This window comes from Chelonoidis abingdonii, chromosome 22, assembly GCF_003597395.2.
Source record: "Chelonoidis abingdonii isolate Lonesome George chromosome 22, CheloAbing_2.0, whole genome shotgun sequence".
Taxonomy (NCBI): Eukaryota; Metazoa; Chordata; order Testudines; family Testudinidae; genus Chelonoidis; species Chelonoidis abingdonii.
In genome coordinates this window covers 8,542,023-8,557,080 of record NC_133790.1, presented here as the reverse complement: position 1 = coordinate 8,557,080, position 15,058 = coordinate 8,542,023, and the positions used below count along the sequence as shown (strand labels likewise).

Genomic DNA, 15,058 nt, shown 5'->3' with positions numbered 1-15,058 from the left:
ACAGGCCATCCAAGGGTATTTATTTAACTGCTGTGTAGACATACCCCTGGGATGCTAATTCCAGCTAAGATCCCAAGCAAAAATGAGTTTGAATAAACTAGTTAAATCTCTCTCTAATCACTAGAAGAGGATATCATCCTCACTGGAGAAAGGTGAAATGGAAATCTCCATTTACTCCTAATATGTCCCCTTATGTTTTGCCTGTATACTAAGCAGGTGTCACATTTTTAACTTATGAGCTGTAAAGCACTGATCACCACAAATAGGTAAATTTAAAGAAAAAGCACCAACCGGATCTATGCCAAAGGGATAAACTCCATTGAACACTCCAGTAACATTTGGATCCAATGTCAAATATCGATTAGACTTCAAATCATCAAGACTGTGGCAAAAGAAACACAATCAGATCCTGTTGCTTAAAAATAGTAAGCATGTATTGCTTTCACCTCCGCAGAATGTCCTTCCTACTTTCTTGTTTAGCAGAGAGAGAGAAAATAAATGGCTGATCTGAGGGTTGAGGGAAGCATAATGGGATTTCTAAGCACAATAATAGTAAGATAAACAGTCAACATATTAAACTGTTCCCAGGTAAATTAAGTACTGATGATAGTTGCCAGAATGGCAACCCCTGAGAATGCTTTTCTATTTATTCACAGAACAGATGCAGTACGTGCAGTGTCAGCATAAGCTCCCTCATACTATGTAGGTCAACTCTGACCAGAAAGGACACCACTATAGGTGAGACACATAGTTCAATAACCATTCAGTTCTTGGCTTCTGTTGAAACTATCAACAAAGCAGCTGGTTGTGGTGGTGGTTGTTTAGTATGGCTAAATGTGCCCAAGAAATTTGGCTGAGGCTACCAATTTATTTCACATAACCCTCCAAACAGATATCACACAGCAACAAACTTATGATCACTCTCAACCTGAGTGGACTCATACTGGTGATCTAGACAGGAAAGATTCCAGATTTCATTTCCAATCCCACAGCCATCCGAAGAGGAGAAGACCACAATGACTGTGGCCATATTAGCCTAACCAGTCTCATAGCACTGAAAAACCCTGCTCGCATAAGGTACTTGACAACTCTGTCATTACCAGGCATCTTGACTGCAGTGACAGTTCTAATACCATGTGAGTTTGAAGACTATAAGAGCTGAAGAGTTCAAACTCCATTTTATCTTAAGCATTTCATTTTCCCCTTTTTCCTTTTTTGGTTTTGACAACAAGGAGATGTCCCTGTTTGGTTTTTTTTTCTATTTTAAGTGTGTGAATGTGTGCTGAGTGTATTTATGAATATTAGTACTTTATGAATATTTATTAGAATTTTATGAATATTAACCACATGGTGAGGTGCTGAATAACCCTCAGACTATAGTTACTCTAGATATTCTGCTTTGTAAAAAAAAATCAGAGCCTGCGTGCATTCTTAATTTTGGTAACAGTATTTACAAACTGCCATCTATAATTCTTGCTTATCAAAAGTTGCTAACTATTGCATATTAGAAGAGTGATGTCGAAGTCTGTGTTCAGAAAGGAAACAGAGCAACCACTGCTGAAGTCTACAGAAGAAATTCCAATTTACTTTGAGAACATGGCTTAAAAGTAACAGTAATTTGGCTTTGATAATCAGAATATTCAACCTGCTAAACTGACTGCATTGCCATGGGCAAAATCTTAATTGGGGTTTATAAGGGCTTGTCTACATTATCGGCTGGATTGTTGGGCAGCAATCGATCCAGCAGGGGTCAATTTATCATGTCTAGTCTACATGTAATAAATCGACCGCCGAGCACTCTCCCGTCAACTCTGGTACTCCACCAGGGCGAGAGGCGCAGGCGGACTCGGAGTCGACAGGAGAGCGTCAGCCGTCAATTTACCACAGTGAAGACACCGCAGTAAGTAGATGTAAGTACATCAACTTCAGCTACATTATTCACATAGCTGAAGTTGCATAACTTAGATCGATTCCCTCCCCCTGCAGTGTTTGTCAATTTTTTCTTTGACCCTATTTTGATCTTAATTTGATCATTGTATTGTTTAACCCTTAGTTTAATAGAGTGTGTAATAGTGTAGCCTTAGTTATGTTTTTGTTGGTTTTAATTTTGTTTGTGTATTACTTTTAAGAAAATTTTATAAAAAGTATACCAAGTCATATTTCTTTCAATAAACAACCGGGCCAGAACCACTAAAAATCCTAGTGGATCATCTGACTCGAAAGGAGTGTAATCACCTCCCCCCTAAATTACACTTTGGTTCTTACTGCTGTTTTGTTACTGTGGGGTTACTCATAAATGTTGTGCTGCTGTCATTGGTACAGACGCATGTATTTAAGACAATAAGCATTGATGTATTTTTTCTGAAGGGAAAGAGACCAGTCTCCCAGCAGTTACATAAATTTTGCAAACAAAGAAAGAGGTGGGATTGGTCAAGAAACATTTTCCAGGACGGTCATCAACTTGAATGCAGTATAAAATACTGAAATGATCCCAAATGACTAGAATTATTGTTTATACTGCACCATAATTGAGCATGGTGCTTTCCAGACAAAATAATGTCTCTCTGCCCCCAAATAATTTCTCAAGTACTGCTGTTCAAAATAAGCACATGTTACTCCTTTGGGAAGGATTTGGAACCTCTTAACAACAACATTTTATGAAGGAATTAAAACAGTCTATTTAAGAAAGCAAAACAGAAGGGAATTAGAGTCTTTTCTAAACATTGTATATTTGTTTTAATGGTATAGTAAACAAAGCATACTACTCACCGCCAGATATTTTGTTCAAACATTGCAGAAATTTTCCATCCAGAACCAAATATATTTAATGACTTTGAAAAACAGTCATTATAAATCAAGCCAGTGTACACAGAAAATAGACCCATCAACAAAATTATGTATCTCCCTTCAAAGAACATTTTCATGATCTGCAAGTATTGAAGTACAGCACTGTTAGCAAGAGCTGTGGACTTTCATTATCTGCACATTTCCAAGAGAAGCACATGACCACATTAAAGTTACTATAAGTTAAAAATCCATATGAACAATTATTACAGGGTATAAAGAAAACTAAGACAAAACCAGGAGAAAAAAAAAATAAGAATTTGGATTGAAGACATTGTTTAATAAATTAGTGCCTTTCTTTAAAGATACACAACTTGTATCTCACCTTTCATACCTTTAATATCACGTGATAGATTTACAAGAGTTTTGTCACTATCACTACCGAAGATTTTTACAACAAATGTAGTCTGAAAGTCACATTTTTGCTTTAAACTAAATGTGTCTATTTGAGGAACCTATATAGACTCATACATAGATTCTACACAGACTCACAGAATAGAAACCTAGACCTTCTCTCTATCCTGGAGTCAAAATATACCACCAAATACTCTACTAAGAGCTTAGTTTATTGCTATGACCATTTTTTAAAAATGCTAAATGTGTTAATTTTTTGTGGTTGTCATTCATTTAATATCACCCTAAAGGGTCTTGCAGGCCATATCAAGTCCATCCTTTACCCTGAACTAAGTCTGTCTCTGACAAGGCATCCACGCTCCATACACACAAAAAGTGAGTCAACGCTATACATGCAAATTGGCTTCATATTTTTGAGGATAATCTTTTTTTTAAATTAATTAGATTTCAAGTTGACAATCTCTTTAAAACTATCCTGCAGCAAGTTTCATTTATGAGTAATGAAAATTTACAAAAACAATGGAAGAAATTAGCATTTAAAGTTTTCATTCTGCCCTCACGTCAGCCCATTGTGATTAGGTGCTCCAGCACACATTGAGCAAAAATCAACACAACTGAAAGTGACTGCAATTCCACTAAAGACAATGAACTTTTGCACAAGTATAGCAGAGCAGAATTTGACCCATAATATGCTATTTAAAATTTCACAACATTCTACTATGGCTGAGTGAATTAGAGATGTAGCAGCAGTCTTTAATTCACAATTTGCTTGGCTCAGCTCTTGTCATAAGAACAGCCATACTGGGTGACATCAATGGTCCACTGAGCCCAGTATCCTCTTCCAACAGTGGCCAATGCCAAGTGCTTCAGAGGGAACAAACAGAACAGGCTATCATCAAGCAATCCACCCCGTCATCCACTCCCAGCTTCTGGCAAACAGAGGCTAGAGACAGAGGATGGTGTTGCATGCCCGACCATCCTGGCTAATAGCCATTGATGGGCCTATCCTCCACGAAATTATCTAGTCCTTTTTTGAATTCTGTCAGAGTTTTGGCCTTCACATAGCCTGGCAATGAATTCCACAGATTGGCTTTGTGTAGTAGCACTTCCTTTTGTTTGTTTTAAATCTGCCCGCCATTGGTTTCATTGGGTATCTCCTAGTTCTTGTGTTATGCGAAGTAGTACATAACATTGCCTTATTCACTTTCTTCACATCAGTCAAGATTTTATAGACCCCTATCATCTCTCCTCTTAGTCGTCTCTTTTCTAAGTCACAGTCTTTAATCTCACCTCATACAGAAGCTGTTCCATACCCCTAATCCTTTTTGTTGCCCTTCTCTGTACCTTTTCCAATTCTAATACACCTCTACCTTGAAATAATGAGGCCTGATATAACATGAATTTGGATCTAACATGGTAAAGCAGCACTCCAGGGGGCGGATGTTTTCAAAGAACTATCCACAGTGACTCCAAGATCTCTTTTTTGAGTAGTAACCGCTAATTTAGTTCCAATCATTTTGTACATATAGTTGAGATTATGTTTTCCAGTGTGTATTCCTTTGCATTTATCAACACTGAATTTCATCTGCCATTTTGTTGCCCAGTCACGCAGTTTTGTGAGATCCCTTTGTATCTCTTCACAGTCGGCTTTAGACTTGACTATCTTGATTAATTTTGTACTGTCTGTAAATTCTGGCACCAGTTTACCCCTTTTTCCAGATTATTTATGAATATATTGAACTGTACTGGTCCCAGTACAGATCCCTGGGAGACCCCACTATTTCTCGCTCCATTTTGAAAACTGACCATTTATTCCTAGCCTGCAAATTAAAATGTGTTTAGTATTTATTTATATTACCATGTAAATAATTATATTTTGAAAAGATACCATATGCCTCTAGAACGGGATTATCACAGCATACAAGCTAGGAAATCCCAAGACTAATGATCACTACTGCCATCAGTACCACTACAAATTTTTAGAAGGAGGTAAACTGTCCTCTTGTAGCTAGTTTCTGACCAAGTTTCCTTATCCATCTGGACCAGAGTGAATAGTAGCCTTATCAACCAAAATTAGTATCTTATATATGCGCAAAGAACAAAGTTTTCAGAAAAACAATAATTATCTTCTTAAAATTATCTAAATACTGTTTTGTTTAGGATGGGGTGGGGAAGCTTACCTCATCTTGTGATCGAGTTAGTCGAGGGTGGTTTTCATAAAGTACCAGCAAGAGGGCAAAGATAAACATTAGAAGACCATGTCCAAAGTCTCCAAACATAACAGCAAATAAAAAGGGGAAGGTGATGATGGTGTAGAGGGCTGGAAAAAAAATAAAATAAAGTAGCACAACAGACTCGGGTTAATTGCAACCATATTTATTGTGATATTACAATTATCTGAATTTTGCCTAATACAGTTTACTAAATTAATATAAAGAGGCAGTTACATTCTCTAATGTAATCCTAAAAATGATATGATGGAGTTCTATTTTTATCATCTCACAGTCACTCCATATCAAGTTTGTTGAGTTTACATACTCAAAGATGCTCGAGCTCCCAGCCATACACACTTAAACTGGGTTGGTTCTGGCTCATGCAGGACCACACTGATGAGGATTCTGCAATTGGAAATTAGTTAACAATTCTGATTATAATGATGCATGAGCAAGAAGAGAATCCAGTTCTTCCCCCATTGTTATATTGACTCTATACTGCTAACCTGAGTAAAAAATAAAGATTTATTTTTATCCGTAAAACTAAAAGAATCCTATCCTCATAGTCATGCCAGAGATGGCTGCAGCAATCCATGCACAGACTCTGTATAGTTATTAAAGTACTTTGGGATCCTTCTGGATGACCGGCTCCATATTTGTGTAAGATCAATACCATAACTAAGGTTACCCATTTTCATGATTATCTTTTCTTCCCAATTCTTCTCTCACAAAAGCAAACAAAATTACCAAGACTATGGGTGGAGATACCGTAATTAGCTATTGCCATCTTTCGCAGTGCTAAGAGAAAACATTGGAAATCAGATCCTTCCTTGTTCCTCAAAGCACTATTTGCATTCTTGATAAAATAATGAAAATTAAAATTGGTCATTAACAATGGAACGTAGAAGTCTCCATTTTCCCCTTTACTAAGGGCTTGATTAAGCAAGATACTTAAGCACGTGCCCTTTTACTGCTGGGAGAAATTAATAAATAATTAATGCAGTGCAAGATTTCAGCAACTGTCAGTGGACAAACCTGGATTAACTTCTCTGTAGTTCCCAACTCCATAAGCATCAACAATGTTTTGGAACCCTGAAGTGAATTTATTGGTACGTATTAACGTTGGAGGCGTTTCTGTTGTTGGTATGGTGTTCATGAATGAAGAGATTGCAGCTCCACTCTTTCTCTAGTTATAAAATGAAATAGGACAAAAAATAAATGATATTAAATCATACTGGACATGTACTTTGCTAACCCAGAAGAGAAATTATTTTGATTTTGACAATGTCCACTGAAGCAGAAATTGTAAGGTACTTATCTTCAGAACAGAAACTTACTTTCTTATATCTGAGGTACACTGCAGTTTGAGTAACTTTCAAATCTGCAACAATCTTCTCAAGTGCACCAAGTCTAACACTGGCCTCTCTTTCGACTAGAAATATCTACAATGACCATTTTATACTTAAATCTTTTTAAAGAAAACAAATAGTTACAAAATATGAAATTAGATAATGACTTCACTTATGAAACAAAGTCAAGATTTGCTATTACAAATAGTCTAATTTACTGTAACGCCAATCTTATTCTGACAAAGCTAATTTTATCATTTTTATAGTAGGGCCAAATTAGTGCCTTCTAGGGTGATTTCACATGACCTTGTGAGCCAACTCATTCCTTGAGTCCAATCCTGCAGTTCGTACGCTCAAAAAAACTCCCACTGATACCAACAGAGGTTCTACCCAATTACAGTGTTGGAGAGGGCCCATAAGGGCCCTTTAACCTCTATAGGGAGTTACCTATGTCCAGCTATTTTCCCTCTCAAGTAACATTGTTTTATTTATTTCCTTATCTTTATTGTTGGCTCAAAACATTCAAAGTTTTGAATTTGTGTGCACACAATCAAATAAAATGACTTACTGATCCTTCCTCGAGTGCTCGACGCAAGTTTGGCAGATCAGCTACTGGACACCAAACCTCAGCAATTAAACATTTATTTGTGACATCAAAACTGCACTGGTTTAGTACATGATGAATGGCTTTCATCTTCTTCACTTGGATAACCCAGGTATAAATGGATTCTGATGCTTTACATAATACTTGTCGTAAGTAATCCTCAGTTTTATGCAGCACCTTTGTCAAAGGAAAAATTAGTGGTAATTGAAAATGTAGATGAAAGTTTGACTACAGGAGGAGCACCGAAACGTTGCTCAACTATGGATCATATTGTTAACTTGCTAGGAGCCCCAAGAACAGACCTACCCTACATAAAGTGGAAGGAATTGCAGCTGCCTTGATTTTAATACAGAGATGCAGACCACAGAGACTATAGTTCTTACCAAATAATGTGCCATTCTTGATACAAGCAATCCATCACTTGGATCAAGATGCAGCATTGTATGGTGGAACTTGTCATCTGCACAAGTCATACTTATGTAGAAGAGGTGATCAGCTGCAAGTCACAATGGAATTGCTGCTGAAAGTGGTAGTTAATATTATTATGGCTGCCCTTGAACTACAATAAACAGAACCGACAAGATTAAGGTAAATCTGCATGGGTGGGACATTGGTACCAATGTGAAACTTCAGTGAAGTTAGCAGAGCACCAGACTGGCATAACGGTAAGATTGGATAAAGCAGAATATATTAGTGCAGTCTACGTTTTATTTCCTCAGCCTCCTCGTGCTGAACATTCTGAAAGTGAAACCCAATTTACAGGAGCTCATGCAAGGCCTTGGAAAAAGTGTTTTTTTTCTTTTTCAAGCATGACAACATCAACTCAGTCTTTCACAGTACTATGGAAAGCTAGCTATTTTGCAAAAAAAAGAGAGAAGAAAGCCTGGAGAAAGGCTTCATCACTGACCTTTTCTTTACTCCCTTTATTTAACACATCAAAATAAATATGTCACAATGTAATTAATAAATAAAAACAACTCATTACAAAAGAATTAAAAGATAAAGGAAGGTTTTTGAAAAGGTAGGCTTAAATCTTGAAGTATATTTGTCATATTTTTAGTCAGAGTCTAGTATTTAAATAGTATTTAAAGTTTGGCAAAGCACTCTGGATATATGTAATTTGCTATCAAGCATTTATCAACCACTGAAGCACAGTACAACATTAACTAATTTAATCTCTAACATCCTGTGATAGTACATAAGTATTAACATCTCGATTTTACAGAAAGGGAATCAGACAAAGTGGTTAAGTTTCCTGCCAAAGGACACTGCCAGTGCAAGATCATAGACAGGAATTTAGGAATCCCTGGCTCACAATTCTGTGCTCTAACAACTAGCCCATGTTTCTCCTTCTATAACCCTGTTACCATCATTGTCCTTTTTTTTTTTTTAAATAAGGTGTTTACGCAGGTCAACTCAACTCAGGTACAATATTTAGTTTTGAACCAGGTCATGCTTTTCAAGTGACTTGCTCCTGGTCACATCCTACTGTCTCATAGTTCTTTGTTCTGACTGCTTTACCATACAACTACTACATATCTAAAAACCTCCAGTACCTTTTACCAACAAAAGTTTGGGAACTTGAAAAAAAGAGTACACAGCATCAAGTTATAGATGTATCAACAAAATTAATACTGCAACTATGGGCTAAGTGGTTATCTATGCTCCAATATCTTCAATGAAAAAAAGTTACTAGTTACTTTTTACTCACAACATGAAGATCCTGAATGCGAACGTTTAGTCCTTCAATAACATCTCTGCGCTCCTCAGTGGTATTGGGATAGGGGTATACATGACAATGATAGCTGAAGGAAAAAAAATACAGATGGCTGAATTAAACATCCAAGCACTTGAAAAAGATCTGTAAGGTGAAGATCAGCCTTTATGGGTGTGAGTCATACCTCACCAAGAAAACAAGTGAAAAATATTGAGAAGCCATAGATAGGTGATGAATTGGGTTGCTGTACTCACCACCTTTCCCTTTCACAGATCTTGGAGCACAAGAAGTTTGGTCTCAGTCCCCATGTGCACTACAACACATCACCACATATGTGGCATGATTGGCAGTCACTGCCCAGAAGACGGTCAGGATTAGAGAAGTACACTGCAGGTAAGGGCTAAGGATTGTTGTGGTTTTGGATCACCCTGCACAGAACTTTGAAATGCCATTGTTGTTACTCCCTCCCCTATTCTCAGAATTCACTCCATTCAACTATCCAAATCACCTGAATATTTTCATTAATTTCAGACAATTCACTCAATCTATGTTACTGATGATTTTAAAACAGCTCTCTGTATTTTTGATTTAATCATAGTCTAGTAGATCGTACTCCCAATCCGGTGAACTCTCTTCAGAGCTCTACCTCACACCATGTATGACCTTGGTCAAATTATTAAACCTCTCCGTGCTTCTGTTTTCATTTTACAGATGGAGAAACTAATGTACTTATCCCTCACTTGTAAAGTTTTTCGAGAACTACAAATGAAAAAGCATGCGGTATTATTTGTTCCCCTTCTATTGTTATTTGGCCTACTTAAAGGCAGAGATAGATACTGAACCAAAGTACTGCCAGTGAATGGTTTTAAAACTAAAACAGGAAACTTCAAAATTACTCAAAAGACTGCTGCTTACATTTAACAAAGAAAAAAATAAACAGGACTTGTGAAAACACTAAACAGTATACAATTTGACCCATTAAGGGCCTAATTCAAATCCCACTGAAGTCAATGGAAAGACTGGTATTTGACCTTAATGGAAGGTGACTGGCTCTAAGTCCTTTAGTCAAAATTCAAATAGGAAACAATAGAAATGTTAGCATATATCCAGTTGATAAGGTCACTCTTTAGTTGCATACTTAAACTAAATACTTGAATAGGGACCTTAGATAGAAGGATTTGGGCATTTCTTTATATATTACATAATTATAAAACTAGATTACAATTGGAAAAATAACATGCAGAAATAATGAAAACTAAATCTTCAAAAATGTCCCATGAAATCAGCATACCCAAGGAATGAAATAGTCACCATAAGCAAAAACTAAACAACATTATTCAATATTCAGTAAAAATGAAATGAGTTTTATTTCTCACCAGTCACATATCTTCTTAACCTTCTGGCCAATCTGTTCACCCCAAAAGGATATTAAAAACACGAACCATTTTCTGATTTCACCCTAAAGATAAACAAACAAATGGATGTTGTTCATTTTAATTATGATTTGTAATTCCACCACAATTTGACAATATTTGGTTGCCAGTTACTCTTGTTGGGGACCCCGGTACCCCAAATAATGGCAGGTTTGTTGTCTGACCGTGAGAGTGACAGGCAACACCAGCAAAGTATGAACAAAAAGCTCTTTATTGAAGAGTGCACACGACAACAAAGAGCAAGCTTGTCTTCAAAGAGAACCAGCTTACCTTTTTACAACCACCACAAGGTTTTATAGACAGTTTCGTCGCGTTATTAATTATTTACTTTTTGCTACTCACTAGAAACCAAAACTTTTATTATATATATTTCTTTGCTAAACTAATTGATCTATGCGAGTAATGGTGCCTTAACAATTACTAACGAGCAGGAATGTAGAGGAGTTAGGAATAGACATAAAACAGAAACAGGGAGTATTTCACAGGAGTCTGAGAGTCCGGACACCTGGCTCCTTATCAGGTTCTTTAATGAACCATTTTTAAAACAGCAGAAGTAGAATCATGCCAGGAGTCCCATTCCTTTTTTATTTTATCATTTCCCAACCTTTTGAGCAACATACTGCTTCTTCAGTACTTTTCCACTCAAAGTTTACCCAGAGACCCCTGCTAGCCTGATTTCAGTCAAGTTGGCATACCTGCCTTTATGCTATATTTCCAGTTAGGCCTAACACTCTTATTGGTCAAAAAGGCAAAATTTTACAAAATTTCTGAAGCAAAATAATGAATTTTGATAACAGGAGAAACACCATTAGCAGCATAAAATTCACATACTCTTAAAAGAGACCTAAAAAGGAAAATGTGTTAGTGCCTTTTTTTAATTCATGTTGGATTAACACACACCTTTTGTGAGGAGATAAAAGAGAAATCAATTTTTTTCTGCTCTTTTTCTTATTCACCTTAGAAATATCTGTAGTACAAGAAAAGCTCACCCTTTAAGAATTTTAGTGTTACAAATTAGATCCATAACAATATTTTCAAGAGAGAAAACAGTACAGCAGTGTGAGGCAGTCTTAACTTGCCTAGAATCTTTTAAAGTTTAAAGTTTAGAAAAAAGAAATCTTTGTAGATGATCAAACATTCCTTTATTATTGTAATAGCAGATAAAATGACTACATAATATTTAAAGTATTGTACGTGACTGGTTAACAAATACCTAAGTAGTCATTAATGCCATGTACCTTGCTCAAGATATCCTGCCATAAAACCATCACCCATTTCACAATGAGACTCCACATATGTCAAGCTGAACTACAGAAACTGCTGATTCTTACTCCTGCAGTGATAACAGGATCAGGACCAACATCTGTTTTGGGTTTTTTTAACTTCACAAGGATATTGAAAACTTATTAACATTCCCTTTGTATCTACTGCTGGACAACTAATGACCCTTCCCCTGAGAATCATCTTATCTAATTGTATGATGAGTAAACATAATGAAATGGTAGCTATGACGTTTACTCACTGTATCTGGATCTTCCAGACATTCATCCAGCTCTGCATAAGTAAGAATGGTATATCCTTTGCAGACTCTCCATAGCATTTTTTCAAATGCTTCAATTTTTGCTTGGTGAACTAAACCAGATATAAATCTATATAAAAACAGACATGTTATAAGAGTAAACCAAAGCCCACAGGAAAAGTCAAAACTTAACAATATAGTTTCTCTAAGACGACTCTAATTATAATAGTTTAGCGTCAGAATTTTTATAGAACAAAATGTCAAACCAAACAAATGCTGACCAATTTTCTTTTATTTCCACTCTACAATGTATAATATGCAAGCTTATGCCCAAATAAATTTGTTAGTCTTTAAGATGCCACAAGGATTCCTCGTTGTTTTTATTGATACAGACTAACACAGCGAACTCTCTGAAACCAATACGCAAACAGTACATTCTACATCAGAAAGAAAAATGTTGAGTACTGGTCTGAGCACACATCTCTGAATCAACAAATTCCCTCCGTACCCAGGTGCAAATTACTCAATTGTTCTGCACCTCACAGATTTTCCATTTGCAAAATGTGATATTACTTACTTCATGGAGGAGAGGTGAGGATTTGTGTTGTATATCACTTTGAAAATATGTATGTGTTAAGTATTAAACATGTTATTATCTTTACAACTTTCATGTTGTCATTACTAGTTCATTAAAATGCTATCTTGGGATAAAAAAGGCACCACACTAGATCATTACATTCTATTATTATAAGCATATATTGTGCGTAATACAAATGTTTTATCAGTTTAATGAAGATTTTTGATAGTATTTTGGGGCAATCCTACCGCTATTAAGTTGATGTCAAAATCTGGCCCAGTAAGTCTAAGACACAGCTAATATAAATTGGCATTGCTCACTTGAAGTAAATGTAGCTACATCAATTTACACCAGCAGAGGATCTGGCCAAATATTTAGAGTAGTTTTACAACAGTGAATCAAGGCTTGCTCTGCCACACTTGACCAATAAGATTTCTGTTCACACATTCTATCGTTACCTACCCTAGCTTGGCACCCAGTCTATGCATACAAGTGTAGTCCACCAAAGGGTCATTTTCTAAAGATGGGAATTCCTCATAATTGGCATGTAAACAGGATTCATACTGAGAAACAAAAGATACAGATACTTTCAGGAAGTTCAATATTTTAGTCAATTTGATATCATAAAACCAACTAAAAATTCAATGAAAAAATGTCCCAAACAGGATTTCAGATAAGAGAGGTTTCAGAATCTCAAGTGAATGGCCTTTTGTCAGCATTCAAAAACACTGTTGCAAAGATTCTACGACAGTATTGTAACCGCAATTCGTGTATATAAAAAGTCAAGTCATTCCTTCATCCAATTTCTACTAGGTTGCAATAAAAGCATTTAAATGACTGGATTCTTAGATGGTTAATTCTTTAGAGTGAGACTGCCTTTTCACTGTGTATGTGTATACAGAGCCTGGCACAATGGGTTCACAATCCCTGACTGGGATCTACAGGAGCTACACAATAACAAAAATAATAAAGGACAAGACACTGCATGTTGTTGTAAAGACTGCCAAGTTATATAATTACTAATATTATACTTATAAGACAAAATTTTACATGAAAATACAATCTTCCCTATGTAGTATACACAGTACCTCAACGGGTCTTTTGACAAAGGCTTGTGTGATCCGCAACATGTATGTATACTCTGTCAACTCAAGCAGGTTTTTCTTCAACTTTTCTTTGTTTTTAGTCACCTCCCTCAATTCTGTCTCAAGCTTCTGCAACTGTTCCTAAAAAATGGAAAAAAAGACACTGTATCACTTTCCTTCTCCACTGAAAGTTGGGGATAGTTGTTTCTAATTATTTAATGCTTTTTACCAAACATGATCATTTAAAAAAATATATATATATATATCAAGGAGAGCATCAGAGACAGTTAATTCTTCAGTCTGGTCAAATTAAACAATATACGCATCTAAAATAAGGAATGTATGACCATTTATTCTGATAATAAACACAGTCTATTTTTTACAACTTGTTCTAGAATTGACATTTTGGCAGCCCATTTAATTCATTTGAAAGCAAGAGCAAAGGAAACATTCCAAAAATTATTTGCTACCGGTTATATATTTTAAATTAAGTAAGAGCTACAATAAATCTTGTAATCTAAATCATCTGTGAAAAATGCCTATTAGTACATTTGGCAGAAGATGATGACAAGATACTGAAATCAGAATAATTTTCAGCAGAGATGGAAGTTATTTAAATCCTCAAAGAAGAAAGTTATTTTCAGTTGCAGAATAATACAAAGACACGTTCTTTATTTTCCTTCTTTTTCTCCCACATTCATTATCCATCAGTTTCCAACCTGTTTTCCAACCACTTTTTTGTTTTTATATTACATAGTCTGGGGCTCCTTTTGAAAAAAGTGTCCAATGTTATACTCAGATCCTGTAAATACACCCTTGCATAACTTTACTCATGAGTATTCCCAACAAAATCAATGGGACTAACAAAGTGAGTAACATTACACACAGGCTTAAATGTTTACAGGATCGGGGCCTTTGTCACTGGAGTCAAGGCCAGCCCTAGACCAAACGGCACCACAGACGAGATGTGTCTTCAGCTCCCTCACCCCCCTGTTTGTTAAACTTTTGAATACACCTTATTTTTTATTGCATTTTTAGACCATTTCACTACTTTGTCTCACAATTTGCATGCATGATTTATCCCGGTCATATACAACGCTGACAACAAAAACAGTACCCCAAGCCCAGCACCCAAGGCAGCCTCCTGCCCCTAAATCCAGCCCTGACTGGAGTTACACCAACGGAAAATCTGGCCAGCTATCTTTTTCTAGCCCAAGATCTCTTTTGTTTTGTTTTATCTATACAAAGTACTGAATGCTTTCAATTCCCAGATTTCTCAGTGCAAACTCTTCATGTTTAGACACTTGCAGAGTCCTAGTTCAATCCCTACTTAGCTTGCAAGGAAAGATAAGACAATCTCATA

General features: G+C 36.2%; 1 protein-coding gene across 1 annotated transcript in view; it reads right to left on the bottom strand.

Annotated features, from left to right (window-relative positions):
• Positions 1–15,058, bottom strand: part of ATP6V0A2 (ATPase H+ transporting V0 subunit a2) — a 50,274-nt gene that overhangs the window by 8,242 nt on the left and 26,974 nt on the right. The window contains exons 22-31 of the mRNA XM_032800516.2: positions 13,699–13,836; positions 13,073–13,173; positions 12,037–12,163; positions 10,458–10,540; positions 9,076–9,169; positions 7,329–7,541; positions 6,447–6,597; positions 5,379–5,518; positions 2,770–2,927; positions 292–382 (exon numbers count right to left, since the gene is read on the bottom strand). Of these exons, the coding sequence (XP_032656407.2) occupies positions 292–382; positions 2,770–2,927; positions 5,379–5,518; positions 6,447–6,597; positions 7,329–7,541; positions 9,076–9,169; positions 10,458–10,540; positions 12,037–12,163; positions 13,073–13,173; positions 13,699–13,836 (1,296 nt within the window). The remainder of the gene's footprint in view (positions 1–291; positions 383–2,769; positions 2,928–5,378; positions 5,519–6,446; positions 6,598–7,328; positions 7,542–9,075; positions 9,170–10,457; positions 10,541–12,036; positions 12,164–13,072; positions 13,174–13,698; positions 13,837–15,058) is intronic.